Source organism: Callospermophilus lateralis, chromosome 11 (assembly GCF_048772815.1).
Source record: "Callospermophilus lateralis isolate mCalLat2 chromosome 11, mCalLat2.hap1, whole genome shotgun sequence".
Lineage (NCBI taxonomy): Eukaryota > Metazoa > Chordata > Mammalia > Rodentia > Sciuridae > Callospermophilus > Callospermophilus lateralis.
The window spans coordinates 47,430,680-47,450,304 of NC_135315.1; the positions used below are offsets into that span (position 1 = coordinate 47,430,680).

The window sequence follows — 19,625 nt, forward strand, 5'->3', positions numbered from 1 at the left end:
AGATAGCATGCAGATAGAATTAAGTGAAATTAGAGGTTGTCTGGTGGTCATTTTGGCAGCCATCTTAGATATTTATTTATTTGTACTGGGAATTTTTAGTACTGGGTGCAGAGATGTACTGAACTAAATCTCCAGCCTTATTTATTTATTTATTACCACCCAGCGATTGGACCCAAGGGTGCTTTACCATTGAGACATAGCCCAGTCCTTTTTACTATTTTATACAGAGTCTTGCTGAGTTACCTAGGGCCTTACTAAATTGCTGAGGCTGGCTTAAATTTACAATCCTCCTATCTCAGCTTCCCAAGCCACTGGGATTACTGGAGTGAGCTACCATGCCAGTCCCCTTTTTATTTTGAGATAGGTCTCATCAAATTGCTGAGGCTGTCCTTGACTTTGAGATCCTCCTGCCTCAGCCTCCTGAGTCCCAGGGATTATAGAATCACTGGGATTACAAGTGTACACTCCCTTGCCTGGCTAGATTGAACTGGTTCTGACTAGCCTGTCTGAAAAGGAATTTGTGGCTTCAGGCATTCTGTTGCAAATATAAACAAGATTAGAGTGGGATAGAGATTCAACTAGGTCATGTAGGCAGTATATTGGGTAACCAAAGTATTGGCTTTTTCCTTTATGATATTCTTCTTTTTTCTTTTTCCTTTTTTTCTGTATTACTGTTGCTCAATTTACATATTTTCAGTAAATGGTATAGTAATTTTTCCCTTTGGATGTCAAACATTAGGTTTTCCCTTTTTCTTATTACTTAAATGAAGGTAACAGTATATGGAATGTGTGGGATGACTCAGAAAGGCTGATGACTAAAACTCTGAACTGGTAAATTTCAGAAGGTTTAGTACTATTGAAGGCTGTCATTGACACTAATTAGTTTGTTCATGATGCTGCGAAATACATGTTTTAAAAGAAAAGTGTGAGCTGGAAGTCTAAGCATGGAACTTAGTCAAAATCATGAGATTGAAAGTGACTTCTGGTCTTCTGTGGCTACATACAAAGGTACCTAATCACTCTGCTTTTCTTTTTTTTATTTATTCATTACCCCCCCCAATCCCCCAGGACTAGGGATGTGACTTGGTAATACAATGCCTTGCATGTACAAGGCCCAGGGTTTAGTCACCAGCACTAGGGGTGAGAGTGGGCTGGAAGATGCACTTAATACATATTCCCTCTCATCAAGTGATGAGCTGCACTGCCTCAGGACTCTGCCAACAAGTTACACACCCTTCATCTTGGACCTTCAGGAGCCAAAATAAACCTCTCCTTGTTAAACCTTAAATACCACTAGTTTAATAAATGCTCATAGTTATTAAAGTTTTCTATATGCAATGCTAAGTACTTGAACTATTATCTAATTATTACCATGTTAGAAAAATAATGCAGTATTTTGTGTGATGAGAGCCGTTTTAAGTTTATTTTGTAGTTGCTTGCTAATGTATTATACTTATTTGTAATCTTGCGTTTGTTCAGAATGGGTTGATTTTTTTTTTTTAAGACATGATAGTAAAGGCATTCTTGTAAGAAGTAGTTATTTGGGTCTGTCAGTATTTGTACAATTGTAGTATGTTAGAAGTGCTTGAGATATCCATGTTATTTAAAAATTAACAGCAAAAATAAAATGAGAATAAGGGAGTTACTTGGTATACCCTCAAATGGATCGTGATTCCTGGAATTGAAAACTGTCCTGAATCTTACAGAGAGCCAGTAAGATGTGTGGGTAAAAGCCAGAATGGGGTTGGGAGCAGTGGAGAAACACATTTAATTTTGGGGCTGCAATTTTTTTTTCACCCTTTGGGTGGTACTGGGGCTCAACTGAGGAAGATTCTACTTTGAGTTATACTTTCAGTTCTTGTTTCTTTCTTTTTCTTCTATTCTTTCTTAATTTGGTTTGTTTTGCTTAATATGATATTCTCAAATTCCATTATTGTTTATTTCTTTCTTTCATTTTTTAAAAATTTTGTATTGAGACAGGATCTTGCTAAGTTCAGCAGGCCTTGAAGTTTTGATTCTCCTGCCTCAGTCTCCTGAGCAGCTTTATTACAGTAGTGTGCTGCAATTTTATTTTATTTTTTTGGGTACTGGATACTGACTCTAGGGGCACTTTACCATTGAATCATATTCCCAGTCCTTTTTTTTGTTGTTGTTGTTTTTTGAGACAGATTCTCGCTAAATTACTTAGGGCCTCGATAAATTGCTGAGGCTGGCCTCCAGCTTGCAGTCCTCCAGTCTCTACCTTCCAAGGCACAGGGGTTATAGGCTTCTGCTAATTTTGTGTTGTGGTTTCATTAGCCTTGTTTGACCTAAATGTAATAATGTTGAATGGCAGGCATTTTGTGCATGCATGTCTGTGATTTGGTGGAAGGTAGGGATTGGGACGGGGATGTAGTTGTTAGGGAAAGAAAGAGGAGAGGCTCTTGTTTTTTCTTCAATTTACTTATTTATTTATTTGGTAATAGGAATTGAACCCAGGGGTACTTAACCACTGAGCAATATCCCTAGCCCTTTTTATTTTAAGACAAGTTCTTACTAAGTTGCTGAGGCTGGCTTTGAACTTCTGATCCTCCTTGCTTAGCCTTCCGAGTCACTGGGATTATAGGCGTTCACCACCGCACCCAGCTGTTTATTTTAAATTGATAGAAAAATATTGTGTGTTTTTATCATGTCCAACATGGTGTTTTGATGTATACATACAGTGTGGAATTGTTATCTCTTTTATTCACTCCTCAGAGCCTCTCCCTTGCTCTTTTTTCCTCCTTTCTTTTTATGGTACAGAGGATTGAACCTAGGGTGCTTAGCCACTGAGCCACATACATAGCCACTTTAAAATTTTTTTTATTTGAGACAGGATCTTACTAAGTTTCTTAGGGCTTAGCTAAATTGCTGAGGGTATCTTTGGACTTGTGATTCTTCTGCTTTATCCTCTTGAGTTACTGGGATTACCAGCATGTGCTACCAGCCCAGGCTCCCTTCCCTGTTTTTGCAGTAATTAAGAGCTACCAGTAATAATAAAGTGTTAAGGCTCATTCCTGTAGTCCCAGTGATGGTGAGGTTGAGGCAGGAGGATTGCAAGTTTGGGGCCAGCCTCAGCAATTTAGTGAAACCATGCTTGTCTTAAAATATAAAAAGGACTGGGGATATAGCACACTGGTAGAGCATTCTCAGTTCAATCCCTAACACAAACAAATAAAGTGTTTGATGGATTAGTTATTTATTTAACTGTTGTAATTTAATGATAAAATACCAGCAGAGATAAAGATCCCAGAGAAAAAATTTCCTTCATGATTTTACATGGTAAAAATAACATAATCTGGCCAGGTGCCAGTGGCACACACCTGTAATCCCAGCTGCTCAGGAGGCTGAGGTAGGAGGATCTTGAATTCAAAGCCAGCCTCAGCAGTGGTGAAGTGCTAGCAACTCAGTGAGAGAGACCTTGTCTCTAAATAAAACACAAAATAGGGCTGGGGATGTGGCTCAGTGGTTGAGTGCCCCTGAGTTCCATGTCCAGTACCAAAAAAAAAAAAAAAAAAAAAAATTAAGAAATTTTTAAAAAATCACACATTTTCTCCTTCTGATATATTCCCCATCTCTCTCTCTCTCTCAACAAGTTTTTAAGCCTTCATATGATGTCATTGCTTTAACCTGAAGACTAGATATTTGTCCCTCACAATGACTCCTTAACTGTAATGATATATAACTCAAAGCAGTGGTCATTTCCTCATTTTGCCTTGGGTTATATTAATAATGATAAATTTAGTGAGGCTAGTCTGTTATGGAAATGAATAAATACTGATTTTAGTTTTTATGTATTAGAAGTGTATACCCTCATTGTAGAGAACTTTGCAAAGTATAGAGAAGCAAATTATGAGTCATAATTCTATTATATGTAGATATATCATTCATATTTTTTCTAGTCTTTTTTTCTATGCATTATAAAATTAGCTCTGAATTAAATTGAACAATGGGCTGGGGAGTAGGTATGTCTTTAAAAATAATCTCAGATCTTGATAAAAATTATAGGCAAGGGCTGGGACTGTAGCTCAGTGGCAGAGTGCTTGCCTAGCATATGTGAGGCACTGGGTTCGATCCTCAGCACCACATTAAAAAAAAAAAAAGACAAAATAAAGGCATTCTGCTCATCTATAACTACATTTTTTAAAAAATTCAGGCAAGTCATTATCCTAGGGTAGTTTATAGTAGGGAACTTAGACCTCTTATCCAAATAATTAGTGGCTAATTAGTACTGATGGATATCTCCTGAAGGGATTATGGTCTTAAGGTTGGCCTTCAGTTGGAGCAAAGGAGGAGGTCAAGAGTATGTTCTTTAGCCAAAACGGTCCCTGGACTTGGCCAGAGCAGGCAGTCATTTAATGAGTTTTGGCCAAATTTAAAGTCCCTATGACAAAAATGTGTCCCAGACCCTGCCACACCATGATCAATGGTAATTTGAAAACCATGTAATCTTTAGTGTTTTTGAGATTTCATACAGAATGAACAGTTCTTTATTCTTCCTATTTGATTATGATTTCAGAATACTGTTAATGAATTTCTTTGAAACTGGAAAAATAGTTCTGACTGGTATGGCTGCTCCAATCAGGGAACCCATTAGATTTTGTTTGTAACACTTGAGAGAAACAGGAACTAGCAGTATTGGCAGTGGGCTTCATTGTAGGATAATTGTAGGATAATTACTTTAAATAATCCAATACTTAATTTTAAAAGTGGATTTGTTATCAGATAAGGTCTGAGGAGATCCCCAGAAGAGAAAAAGGGACCTCAATTCAGTTCTGGCAGGTTCTTGATTTATATCACATAATGGGATTTGAGGGTACACATATTATTTGGAAAGCATGCCTTATATGGTGGTATATGCCTGTAATCCTACTGACTCTGGTGGTTGAGGCAGAAGAATCTCCAGTTTGAGGTCAATCTCAGCAACTTGGTGAGACCCTGTCTCAATAAAAAGGGTTAGGGGTATATAACTCAGTGGTAGAGTGTCCATGGGTTCAATCCCCAGAATCAAAAGGAAAAAAGGAAAGCAAGGAGATTTATTCCGGAAAGCAAGCCAAGGTGTGCCAGTATTCCAAAGCGAGACGTCTTTTGGGGTCTCAGGCTTCCTTTATTTTTTTGGTACTGAGGATTAAACCTAAGCACACTTTACCACTGAGTTACATCTCCAGGCCTTATATTTTTTATTTTGAGACAGCATCTGATTAAATAACTTAGGTTGGCCTTGAAATTGAGATCTTCCTGTTTCAATGTCTCTAGTCACTGGAATCACAGGTGTGTGCCATTCAGCCTGGCCAGGTTTCTTTCATAGGAAACCTTGAAAATGGGGAATATGAAAATGTGTAAGGGAATGGTGTCAGCCTAATGATTGTGGAGCACAGAGCAGGTTGTGATGGTCGATTCTTAGAATCTTCAGACTGTACCCATATCATGGGTCTCTAACAATCTCTCTGTAAGCTTCTTTTAACTTGTCTAAAAATATATTCTGTAAGCAATAAGGTATATAAGCACTAATTAACTGGACTTACAGTAGTTTAAGATTTATTGGACCTGTTAAGAATTCAGGCCTGCAAGAAAACAGATGAAGGGGTGAAAGGAAGGACATTTATGGAATTTTTAGATTTAAAGCTATAGGTCTTCTTTCTTTCCTTGTTTCTGTCCTTTCTACCTGTTTGTGTTTCTTCTATCCTACCTCAAGTTGACATTCTGCCAATTGTACAAAAGAACTTTGGAAGCTGTTTTGGGATTTGACTTTATGTGATTCTCTGTTTATATGCTGTTTTACTATACATGACTCATTCACAGTTTGTTTATTAAGTTTAATAGAAGTTTTAAAATGAGAATTTCTAAGAATATAGTAGATCTTGGGAATAGCTTGACTACTTGTTCCATGTATGGCATTGTTTGGTTGAAATACTAATTTATTCTTGTTACTTAATTTGTAAACAAAATTACTTGTTAACTTAGTTTTTTTTTTTTCCAGTTTCTCTTCAGCAACGGGTAGCAGAATTGGAAAAAATTAATGCAGAATTTTTACGTGCACAGCAGCAGCTTGAGCAAGAATTTAATCAAAAGAGAGCAAAATTTAAGGAGCTATATTTGGCTAAAGAGGGTAAGTTCATAAAGTCTCCTCCAAACCCTCAAGCTAAAACTGCCTTTAAATGTTAAGTTTTTTGGTAGTACAGTGTTAATTTTGTCATTGAATAAAGCTTGATTTTATGTGTACTTATAATGTGTAACAAAATAATACTATTGAAAAGGCCTGATGTGGTGGCACACTCCTGTGATCCCAGCTACTGAGGAGGCTGAGGTGAGAGGATTGTAGGTTCAAGGCCAGCCTCAGCAAGTTAGTGAGGCCCTAAGCAGCTCAGCGAGACCCTGTCTCAAATTAGAAAATAAAAAAGGGCTGGGGATGTCGCTCAGTGGTAAAGTACCCCTGGGTTCACTCCCTAGTACACATCCCTTCCCCCCGGAAAAAAAAAAAAAAAAAAAACTATTTAAAGGTTAGGGTTAATAATGAAATTGAAAACAAGTGGAACATGCATTATTTTTATTTTTTTTCTTGTTTTCTGATCTTAAGTGTTGATACTTAATCCTGACATTTGACACTTTCAGTGCTCTTGAACACTTGAGGTATATCTCCAGGACCGTGGGCATTCTAATAATACTTTTTATCATGTTATATCAAAACTGACATTTCATGGAATTAATGTGACAAATGTTTGGTAATTTTTCAGTGAATACTTAAGTATCTACTTTGAGACATTGTACTTAGGTGTTGGGTACACAGAAGATGCAAGATTCATATAGTTCTTTAGTTGGATTGAATTTATGTGAGGAAAGGAGATGTAGACTAAATAGGTGGAAAGTGTATAGGTAAATATATGAGAGAACATGATAGGGGACCTAATTCAAAAGGTTGGGATATTGACTTATAGCAATATGGATATAGTTTCCATGTCCTACAGACCCAGGGCTCTCAGAGTGTTATTGTAGACAGCATTATCAGCATCACCAGGAAAAGTTGTTAAAAATCCTCAATTTTGGCAGCACACAGTGGTGCACACCTATAATCCTAGCAGCTTGGGAGCTGAGACGGGAGGATCGCGGGTTCGAAGCCAGCCTCAGCAACAGTGAGGTGCTAAGCAACTCAGTGAGACCCTGTCTCTAAATAAAATACAAAATAGGGCTGGAGATGTGGCTCAGTGATTAAGTGTCCCTGAGTTCAATCCCCAGTATCCCCCCCAAAAATATGCTCAATTTTGGGGTCCCATCTCACATTTTCTAAGAACTGGGATTAGCATTAGGTTAGTGTTTTCTACAAGCTTTCCATAGTGATTTAGATGCATGCTAAAATTTTAAAACTGCTTTAGTCTAGAACAGTGCTTTCAAACTTTAACTTGGATAAAAGTCACCTAGAGAAATGATTAACCACAATATATTTGGGTGTGGTCTAAAATTTGTATCTATTAAGCTTTACCAGTGAACTGTATCCCCAGCTCTTTTTAGTTTTTGAGACAAGGTCTTGCTGAGTTATTGAGGACCTCGCTAAATGGTTGAAGCTGGCCTCTAACCTGGGATCCTCCTGCCTCAGCCTACTGGGTTGCTGAGATTATAAGTGTGAACCACCAACCCTGCTTAAGTTGATATTTAACATTTTTTTTTTTAAAGACATGAAAGCTGGCTTTACCATAACATATTATTTTCTTTCTTTCTTTTTTTTTTAAAGAGAGAGTGAGAGAGGAGAGTGAGTGAGAACCTTTTTTTTTTTTAATATTTATTTTCTAGTTCTCTGCTGACACAACATCTTTGCTGGTGTGTGGTGCTGAGGATCGAACCCGGGCCGCCCACATGCCAGGCGAGCGCGCTACCGCTTGAGCCACATCCCCAGCCCGATATTTAACATTTTTAAAGTTTACCCAGGCACTGTGGTGCATGCTTATAATCCCACTTACCGGGCTCCAAATTCCTTAATAGGACACCCATAGCACAAGAGTTAATAACAAGAATCAACAAATGGGACTTACTTAACCTAAAAAGTTTTTTCTCAGCAAGAGAAACAATAAGAGAGGTAAATAGGGAGCCTACATCATGGGAACAAATTTTTACTCCTCACACTTCAGATAGAGCCCTAATATCCAGAGTATACAAAGAACTCAAAAAATTAAACAATAAGAAAACAAATAACCCAATCAACAAATGGGCCAAAGACCTGAACAGACACTTCTCAAAGGAGGACATACAATCAATCAACAAGTACATGAAAAAATGCTCACCATCTCTAGCAGTCAGAGAAATGCAAATCAAAACCACCCTAAGATACCATCTCACTCCAGTAAGATTGGCAGCCATTATGAAGTCGAACAATAACAAGTGCTGGCGAGGATGTGGGGAAAAGGGTACTCTTGTACATTGCTGGGGGGACTGCAAAATAGTGAGGCCAATATGGAAAGCAGTATGGAGATTCCTGGGAAAGCTGGGAATGGAACCACCATTTGACCCAGCTATTGCCCTTCTCGGACTATTCCCTGAAGACCTCAAAAGAGCGTACTACAGGGATACTGCCACATCGATGTTCATAGCAGCACAATTCACAATAGCTAGACTGTGGAACCAACCCCGATGCCCCTCAATAGATGAATGGATAAAAAAAATGTGGCATTTATACACAATGGAGTACTACGCAGCACTAAGAAATGACAAAATCATGGAATTTGCAGGGAAATGGATGGCATTAGAGCAGATTATGCTAAGTGAAGCTAGCCAATCCCTAAAAAACAAATGCCAAATGTCTTCTTTGATATAATGAGAGCAACTAAGAACAGAGCAGGGAGGAAGAGCAGGAAGTGGGAGGGAAAGGGAGAGAAAAGGGAAATTGCATGGAAATGGAAGGAGACCCTCATTGTTATACAAAATTACATATAAGAGTTTGTGAGGGGAATGGGAAAAAAATAAGGAGAGAAATGAATTACAGTAGATGGGGTAGAGAGAGAAGATGGGAGGGGAAGGGAGGGGGGATAGTAGAGGATAGGAAAGGTAGCAGAATACAACAGTTACTATTATGGTATTATGTAAAAATGTAGATGTGTAACCGATGTGATTCTGCAATCTTTGTAATGTTTTGAATAACCAATAAAAAAAAAAAAAATCCCACTTACTTGGAAGCCTGAGGTAGGAGGATTACAATTTCAAGGCCAGCTTCGGCAGTTTATTGAGATCCCATCCCAAAATAAAATAATGAAAAGAGCTGGGGATATAGCTCAGTGGTAAAGTGCCACTGAGTTCAATCCTCACTTCCAAAATAATAAATAAATTAATTATTTTATGTTTCAAAAGATATGAACAGTGCTTGTTACAGTAGCACACATACTAAAATTAGAATTATATATGGCTCCTGCACAGTAATTACTTGCAAATTCATGAAGCATTACATATTTTAAAAATATATGAAGTATACATTCTATCATAAAATTCAAATTAAAACTTCATGATTTGAAACATTTAGTGCAATCAAATCTTCAAGGAACAAGTAGTCTCAGTCTTTTCTCCTGGGTCAGAGCTATACAATTTATTTTGTGGGATTACTATAACCTTAATACCTAACAAGAAGCACTAATATTACTGTAACAGACCAGTTTTACTTATTATCCTAGAGCTTAAAATCTTAAATAAAATTGATGTTAGTAGTGTTAAAAAATGGTATACTACTAGAAGTGCTTACTATGGATGCAAAAGTAATTTACCATTGAACATCTGTTGATATAACTGACTACATTAACTGATTAGTGGATTCCCTTGGATTTCCAGGACAAAAGACTATGTCATTTGAGAATAGTAAATAGTTTCACATCTTATATGACTTCTTTTCCAATCTGGATTCCTTTTATTTATTTTTTCTTCATTTCCCCACTTTAGTCTAATGGTCCTGAACAGAACCTCAGTCTAGTGCTAAAATAAATGGTAAGAATGGACATCACTGTCTTGTTCTATATTAGGACGAAAGCATTCAGACTGTAAACATGGCTGATTTTAGCTGTGAGTTTTTCTAGATACCCATTATCAGCTTGACAGTTTCCTTCCATTCCTGGTTTAGTGTTTCTACAATGGAAGAGTTTTGGATCTTATAAAGGTCTTTGTCTACTGGAATGATTATGTAGTGTTTTTTTTTTTTAAATCTGTTGATGGGTCAAGTGCTGAACCATCCTTGCATTCCTGAGTTATATTCCACTTGGTTATGCTGTGTTTTTTTTTTTTTTTTTTTGGTGTGTGTTGTTGAATTTGATTTGTTGGTACTTTGTTGAGTATTTCTACATTTGTATTTCTAAGAGATATTTTTCCAAGTTTCTTTGTTCTAAAGTCTTTTTTGGTTTTAATATCAGGATAATACTCACCTCAAAGAATGTCCCCCCAGTCTACTTTTTTTTTTTTGCCATAGTTTTAGAAAGTAATGGTGTTAGCTCTGCCTTTAATTTTAGTAATATGTTATATTCAATAATATGCCGTTATATAGCCTCACATACATAATAGTGGAATTCATTGCTAATGCTGAATAATTCTTAAATCATGATCTCCTCATGAGGGAAAAACTTAAATTTTATAATTATTATTTTTTTATTTTAGTGAGTTGGCTAGGGATACTTCTGGTAAAATAAAGAATTAGAGAACTGATCAGAGAACTGATCAGAGAACAGGCCTTCTTGTTTCACCAAGAGATATATGTTATAGGTTTCTATTACAAACATTGTCACAGAGTAAGATAATTTCCCTTTAGTTACTAGTTTAGAGTTTCCACTACCAAGGAGTATTAAATTTGATTGATTGTCTTTTTCTGTTTTTTTCATTTTCAAAAGCATTAACATAAATAATATACTTAATAAATGTAGTAAAATAAGTTCAAAACTTGTATTCTGAAAACTTCAAAACACTGTTAAGTTAAAGGAAATCTACATAAATGGAAAGACATCCCATATTCATCGATCAGAGGACTTAATATTATTATGAGGCATTATTCCTCAAATTGATCTATAGATCAGTGTAGTATCTTTCAGTATCCCATATGGTGTCTTTGTAGAAATTGATAAGCTGATCCTAAAATCTACGTGGAAATTCTAGAGATCTAGAATAGTCACAATAATCTTTTTAAAAAGAACACAATGCAAATATTCACTTTCTACAACTTTGAGACTTACTACAAAGCAACAATAATCAAACATGGCACTAGTATAAGGACAGACATAATTCAATAGAATAGAATTAAAACTCCAGAAATACACCCTTACATATATCATTAGTTGCTTTTCTACAGATGCAAAACAATTCAGTGGGACAAAGATTCATCTTTTCATCAAATTCTGCTGACATTTGGATACCTACATGCAAAAGAATTAAGTTGAACTTCTACCATTAATCCCCCAAATTAATGCAAAATGCATAAAGACAGATGTGAAAAATGAAAACATAGAGGTAAATCTTTTTGATCTTAGATCAGGCAATTATATTTTGTATAAGAGACTAAAAGTAGGAGCAACCAAAGAAAAATCAGACTTCATACCAAAACAAAACAAAACAAAACAAAACAAAAACCACCACCAACAACAAACTTTTGTGCTTTCAAGGACACCATCAAGAAAGTGAAAAGAACGGGGCTGGGATTGTGGCTCAGGGGTAGAGCGCTCGCCTAGCATGCATGAGGCACTAGGTTCGATTCTCAGCATCACATACAAATAAATAAATTTTTTTAAAAAAGAATCTCTTTAAAAAAAAAAGAAAGTGAAAAGAAAATAAACAAATAGCTAGTAGACATATGAGAAGGTGCTCAAAAGTCATCAGGAAAACACAAAAAATATGAGAACCAGGTATGGTGGCTTACTTCTGTAATCCTAGTGACTCAGGAGGCTTAGGCAGGATTCTAAATTTGAGGACAGCCTCAGCAACTTAGCCACACCCTGCCTTATAATTAAAAAAAGAGGGTGGGGATGGGTTGTTGGGGATGTAGCTCAGGTAGTGTACCCCTGGGTTTAACCACTAGTTCTGGGGGTAAAAATGACAGCCAGATGCAGTGGTGCATATTTGTAATCTCAGCAATTTGTGAGGCTAAGGCAGGAGAATTGCATATTTGAAGCCAGCCTCCACAATTTAGTGAGATCTTGTCTTAAAAAAAAAAAAAAAAAAAAAAAAAAAAGCCTGGTATTGTAGCTTAGTGTAACAGTATAGCAGAGAAAAACAAAAAAACAAAAACAAAAAATGTAGTGGTGGAATTAAACCCAGAGCCTTGTGCATGCTACACAAGTGAGCCTCATCCCCATCGTTTTAAAATTTTATTTTATTTTAAAACAGATGTCCCATTAAGTTGCCCAGCCTGGCCTGGAACTTTGGATCTTCCTGCCTCAGCCCTCTAAGTAGCTAAGATTGTAGGCATGTACCACTGTGCCTAGCTCCTTACATTAGTCTTGTCTTTTTTTTTTTTTTTTTAATGGAATGCTTTATGAATTTGTGTATCATCCTTGTGCAGGGGCCATGTTAATTTCTTCTGTATTGTTCCAGTTTTAGTATATGTGCTGCTGAAGTGAGAATTTATTTTCCGTTTTTTAAATGGATGCATTATAAGTATATATAATAGTGGAATTTATTGCTACATATTTATACATGCCACAATATAAGAATATAATTTGGTCAACATCATTTCCTAGCAATAACATGATTCTTATTATGAGAAATTTGAAGCTTTCCTACTAAAATCAAGAGCAAGAATCTTACTATTGATTTTTTTTTTGGGGGGGTGGGGGGTAGGGTTACCAGGGATTGAACTCAGGGGCACTGGGCCACATCCCCAGCCCTGCTTTGTATTTTACTTAGAGACAGGGTCTCACCGAGTTGCTTAGTGCCTTGCTTTTGCTGAGGCTGGCTTTGAACCCGTGATCCTCCTGTTTCAGCCTCCTGAGCTGCAGGAAGTATAGGCAAGTACTACTGCGCCCAGCTCACCATTGATTTTTAACATAGTCCTACTTAATGCAGTTAGATGAGAAAAGGAAATGAAAGGTATATGGATTGGGAAAGAATAATAAAACTTTATTTGTTCACAGATGACATGATGTCTATGTAGAAAATGCAAAAAAAAACTGGGTGTGATGGGGACTTCTGGAACTAGTGAGTGTAGCAATGTTCATGATAAAAGTTTAATGAAGAAAAGTCACTTGCTTTCCTACATACCAGAATGAACAAATGGAATTTGAAATTAAATCACATTGCCATTTACATTAACATGCAAAAAATAAAAATGTTCAGATATAATCTAATAATAGGTATAAGATCTATATGAGTGAAACTATAAAACCATGATGAAAGAATAAAGAGCTGTGCATGGTGGCACATGCCTATAATCCTAGTTAACATAGGAAGTTGAGACAGGGAGATCTCAAGTTCAAGGCCAGCCTCTGCAAATTAGCGAGAACTTGTCTCAAAAAGGGCTGGAGAGGGCAGGGGATATAGTTCAGTTGGTAGAGTGCTTGCCTTGCGTGCACAAGGCCCTGGGTTCAATCCCCAGCACCATTAAAAAAAAAAAAAAGGCTGGAGATATGGTTCAATATGATCATTGATTCAATCCCCAGTACTGCAACGGAAAAAAAGGAGCAAAGTAAATAGAGTAATGTCCTATATTCTTGGACAGGAATACTTAGTACGGTCAAGGGGTAAGTTCTTCACAACCTGATCTGTAGATTCAGAGTAATCCTAGCATGTTATTTTGTAGACACTGACAAAATGATTCAAAAGTTCATATGGCAAGGCAAAAAGACCTAGAATAGTCAGTTCAGTATTGGAGGTGAATAACAAAGTATGAGGACTGATACAACCTGACTTTAGGACTTTACATAAAGCTACAGTATTATTAAGTGAAAGAATAAATAAATAGCTCAGTAGAACACAAGTAGAGAGTAGAACAGAGTAGAGAGCCCCCAAAATACACACTTGTAAATATAGTTCAGCTGATTCTTGCCAAAGGAGCAAAGATAATATTTGGAGAAAAATGGTCTTTTCAAATGATGTTGGACATCTACATACAAAACAGTTAGAGACTATTATCCAAAGTGTGCAAAAAACTCTTAAAATGCAATGATAGGAAAATAAGCAAAGACACAAACAGACATCTCTAAAGAAGATATGCAGTTGGCAAGTAAGTATATGAAAATATGTTCAATATTATATGTTATTAAGGAATTGTAAATTAAAACAATGAGCCAGATGTGGTGGCACATGCTTATAATCCTATCAACTCAGGAGACTGAGGAAGGAGGATCACAAGTTCCAGGGCTACCTGAGCAACTTAGCAAGGCCCTGTCTCAAAAATAAATAAAAATGGCTGGGGGTGTGGCTTAGTGGTAAAGCGCTCCTGGGTTCAATCCCCAGTGCCAAAAATAAAAAATAAATAAAACAATGAAATAATAAATATTACAAAGTAATATAAGTAATGCTGTGTTAGACAGTATAATACTAGCATGAGAATAGACAATTTTACACCTATTAGAATGGTCCATATCCAAAATACAGATAATACCAAATCCTTGTAAGGACAAAGAGCAACAAGAATTTTCATTCGTTGCTGAGGAGAATGCAGAATGGTGTATCCACTTTAGAAGACTGTTTATGGTTTATTTCAAAACTAAACATAATTCATATTTGATTTTGCAGTCATTATACTTGCAATTTATACAAATATCTTGGAAACCTATGTTTGCACAAAAATCTGCACACAGATGTGTATAGCAACTTTATCCATAATTGTCACAACTTGTCGCACTTTTTTCCTCCTGTTTTGTGATACTGGGAATGGACACTGGCTTTCAACATGATAGGCAAGCACTCTATCATTGAGTTACATCCCCAGCAAATTGTCACAACTTTGAAGCAACTGAGATGCCCATCAGTCAGTGAATGGATAAATAAATTGATATAGCCAGACAGTGGTATATAACTATGCTAAAAGAAATAAGCTATCAAGTCAGGAACAGAGAGGAACTTTAAATGTATATTACTAAATGAAAGAAGGGAAATTGAAAAGATGATATAATAAGTGACTCCAAGTAAAAGACATTTTAGAAAAGGCAAAACGGGGCTGGGTTTGCGCAATAAAAAGAGCAGTGATTGCTAGGAGTGGAATGAGGGAGGAATGAATAGGAAGAGCTCAGGATTTTTAGGGCAGTGAAACTATTTGGACAATAGATACTTCAGTGGTGATACATGTCATTATACGTTTGTCAAAACCCATAGAATGTATACCAGGAGTGAACCTTAATGTAAATTATGTATGGACTATGGGTGATAATTGCCAATGTAGGTTCACCAGTTGTATGATTATACTATTGTGGTGCAGGATATCTAGAGGGGAGAGAGTGGTGTATATATTAGAATATGGGGTGTGTGGGAAATCTTTTATACTTCTCAATTTTTTTTTGTGAATCTAAAGCTGCTCAGATGTTAACTAAAAAATAAATCTGAGATTTGGCTCGGTATATGTGGAGTGCATATGGATGGATCAGGCAAGATATGTGTATGGTTGATGGAGCTGGCTGGTAGATTCACGGGGCTTATAATAACTTTGGATATTTGGTAGGGGAAATCCCCCTATATTATTTGAAACTATTATGACCTTTGTTATTAAACTTTTATTATGTAAAAATTTAAATGTGCACACACCTGTAATTGCTGCAACCCAGGAGGCTGAGACAGGAGGATGGCAAGTTCAAGGTTAGGTTCAGCAACTTAGCCCCTGTCTCAAAAAAAATAAATAAATAAGGGCTGTGGATGTAGCTCAGTGGTAAAGCACCCCTGGGTTCAATCCCCAGTACAAAACAAAACAAGTATACAAGAGTAGACAAAGTAATATAAGTAATGCTGTGTTAGACAGTATAATATTAGCATGAGAATAGACAAATAGATCGTATTTATACAGTGGAGTTCCCAAACCAGACCCGTGTATATGGAGATTTGATGATGATAAAGATGGCAGTATCAAATTGGGAAAAGACTGGAATGGTGGTTATAGAATAATGAGAACTCACAGTTGTTGTACTGATAATTTTTAATCCCCATTTTGTACTTGTGGACACTTAGGCCAGAGAGTTTAAATAAATTGCCAGATTTCATTTAGTCAGTGGTGGAAGAGCCTAAATATAGCTCTAAAACTATGACCTTAACCACTGTATCATTAGATAGTTAATAATTTACTTGTGGTACCCAGCATAGTTAAATCTTATCTCTTGCAAATGGTGTCACTTTCTGTTAACCTTTTCTTTCTTTCTTTTTTTTTTTTTTTGTGGTGCTGGGATTGAACCCAGGGCCTTGTACATGCGAGGCAAGCACTCTTACCAACTGAGCTATATCCCCAGCCTAACACTTTAAAATTTAAATTTCTTCACTAGATTGTCAGCCTGATAAAGTGAGTGCCTCATTAATAGAATGTCTTTACTTTTTTCCAGAGGATCTGAAGAGGCAAAATGCAGTATTACAAGCTGCGCAGGATGATTTGGGACACCTTCGGACACAGCTGTGGGAAGCTCAAGCAGAGATGGAGAATATTAAGGCAATTGCGACAGTCTCTGAGAATACCAAGCAAGAAGCTATAGATGAAGTGAAAAGGCAGTGGAGGGAAGAAGTTGCTTCCCTTCAGGCAGTTATGAAAGGTAAAGACAAAGATCAGTTCTATGGCTTTCTAAGATAACCAAATTTTAGCAATAAGAATATTTTCACACAGTCTGAATGTATATCCTGAGTTCATTTGTGGCTTTATGTGCTGTCATCTTCAAAGATGTACTGTCAGATAAAAGGGAAGTAGGACAGGTGTAGTGACATGTACCTATAATCTCAGCTACTTAGGACGCTGAGGCAGAAGGATTGAAATTTTGAGCCTGGGTGATTTAGCAAGACCCTCTCTCAAAATTAAATTTAAAAGCCAGGTGCGGTGGTGCATGGCTGAAATCCCAGCGGCTTGGGATGCCGAGGCAGAAGAATTGCAAGTTCAAAGCCAACCTTGGTAACTTAGTGAGACCCTGTCTCAAAATAAAAAATAAAAAGGGCTGGGGATGTAGCTCCATGGTTAAGTGCCTCTGGGTACAATCTCTGCTAAAGTGCTTGGTTAGCTCATTCAAGGTCCTGAGTTCTATCCCCACCACTGCTGGGCGGGGGGGGGGGGGGGGGGAGTCAGCCGTGATACTGTAAATGGATGTATTATTCTGTCTTTAACAGATTTAGTAATAAAGAGTATAATGAGAATATTATAGAGATAATACATTAAATGAAGACTACAGTTAATTGTTAGGTATAAAGCAGGGCTTAAATATGGGATTTAATGAGTTAGGTATATAATGTTATTGAATAAGATGTGGGCACAGGGAATGTAATAAACTAGAGAGAGCTGCCATGCAGAAGACAAAGCGATTACACTTAATAGCTGTAGCTGATTATTGCTTTTCTGGTCTAGTGTTGCCATGAAATAACTTCTCCCTGAACCTTTGTGATTGTAGAATTAGTTAACATGATAAATGTGACTCCTGCAGTATCTTCACATTTGTATGTCATTTTTTCCTTAGTGTTCTTTGTGAGAAGACAAGCCCTAATTCTGAGTCTCTAGTTATCAAGTAAAGATTACTCTAGGCTTCCTTTAACAAATCTGATTATAGTGGTTTTCTCAAACAGGAGTTAATTTTTCTCATTAAAGTCCAGCAGGTAATCTAGGGCAAGTTAAACTGTCCTGTGATGTCACTAGAGTCCCTAACTTCTGCAGTCCTTCTGTTCCTTCATCCTTGCATGTGGTTTTCAACTTTGTTTTTGCCTCATAGCTCACAAATGATTGCTCTTCCTCTAGTCTGCATCAGAAAAGCAAGTTTTCAAGAAACCACCAACATACACTCCCCTCATACTTTGTTGACCAAGTGTATAGTCGCCATAATTACAAGGAAACTGGAGAGTGTAGTTCCTATTTTTATTTTTTGTGGTGTGGTAATCCAACCCAAGGCCTCATGCATGTGAGAAAAGCACTGAACTACACCCCCAGCATGAAAATGTTTATTTTATTTTTGTGCTGGGGATTGAACTTAGGGTAACTTAACCATTGAGCCACATCCCCACCACTTTTTGTCATTGTTGTTGTTTTGTTTTTGAGACAGGGTCTTGCTAAGTTACTTAGAGCCTCGGTAAGTTGCTGAGGATGGCCTCAAACTTGAGACCCTCCTGCCTTAGCCTCCAGTGTCACTGGGATTACAGGGTGTGCCACCACACCTGACTTGAAAATGTAGATTTTAAAATGGGCACATTGACTTCCTAAACAAAACTTGGTTTTATTAGTAAAGAAGACGGAGTGAAAATTAATAATCAATGTGTCTATCACATAATGTTTTAAGATTACATTTAAATACAAATACTTCATAGAATTTATTTCAATTAGTATCTTTGGTTATAGTACAATATTCAAGAAATAAATTCATTTCCTCCACTTCCAGGTATTTAGACATGTTGTAATTGTCTTGGGTGCCTTGATGGTAGAACATAGATTTTGGAGTTGACTTTTGAGTTCAAGCCTTGTTTATTTAAGGTTATGAAACATCGGGTAGACTATTTAATCTATCCTTTGGTTTCTCATCTGTTTATAAAATGTATGTCATAGATTTATTATGAAGATTGGAGATCATAGCTTAATAAAGCCCTTTAATTCTACATATAATAACTAAAAAAAAGGAAAACAAATTAAAAAAAAAGAACTAGGAATGTTAGCTTCATTTTTGTGTGAGAGTTAATAGATTTTCAGAAATTAAGCATAAGATCTTTTTATGACTACAAAATTTTAGTGTACCAATGCTTAGACATGAAATACGTGGTAATGTTTTATAGAAACAGTTCGAGACTATGAGCACCAGTTTCACCTTAGGCTGGAACAAGAGCGAGCACAATGGTCACAATATCGAGAATCTGCAGAAAGGGAAATAGCTGATTTAAGAAGAAGACTGTCTGAAGGTCAAGAGGAAGAAAATTTAGAAAACGAAATGAAAAAGGTACCAAAGAATATGTTCATCTATAGAAATATTTGAATCCAGGTGCAAGTGCTTTAATGAATGTGGTTATAGTACTAGATAATGTATTCCCCTTCTCCTAGACAATGCATGTGACTCACTCCCTTATCTTCAAATCTCTGATTAGACATGAGCACCTCATGAGGCTGTCCTAACCTCCCTATTTCACATTGTAATCTCCCTTTCCCACCTACCACAACTCCTGATTTCCCATATTTTACTCCAGTTTTTCCTCTTTCCATGTCTTTCACATAATGTATTTTATATTAAAGTAATCTTTAAAATATGGTATATATAGGAGCTGGGATTGTGGCTCAGTGGTAGAGCGCTCGCCTAGCACGTGCAAGGCCCTGGGTTCAATCCTCAGCTCCACATAAAAATAAAATAAAGATATTGTGTCCAACTACAACTAAAAAAAAAAAAAATATGGTGTGTGTACACACACACACACACACACACACACACAAGTGCAATCCTCAGCACCACAGTGGAATATTATACACACAATGGAATATTATTCAACCTTAAAGAAGAATGAAATGATGACATTTG

The 19,625-nt window shown here is 36.7% G+C and overlaps 1 protein-coding gene and 1 non-coding gene across 2 annotated transcripts in view; one reads left to right on the plus strand and one right to left on the minus strand.

The window, feature by feature from the left end:
- Positions 1 to 19,625, plus strand: part of Rabep1 (rabaptin, RAB GTPase binding effector protein 1) — a 100,912-nt gene that overhangs the window by 29,139 nt on the left and 52,148 nt on the right. The window contains exons 2-4 of the mRNA XM_076871704.1: positions 5,999 to 6,127; positions 16,488 to 16,691; positions 18,895 to 19,055. Of these exons, the coding sequence (XP_076727819.1) occupies positions 5,999 to 6,127; positions 16,488 to 16,691; positions 18,895 to 19,055 (494 nt within the window). The remainder of the gene's footprint in view (positions 1 to 5,998; positions 6,128 to 16,487; positions 16,692 to 18,894; positions 19,056 to 19,625) is intronic.
- Positions 12,482 to 12,588, minus strand: LOC143411044 (U6 spliceosomal RNA). Its single transcript, XR_013092771.1, has one exon. It is a non-coding gene; the product is annotated as a U6 spliceosomal RNA (small nuclear RNA).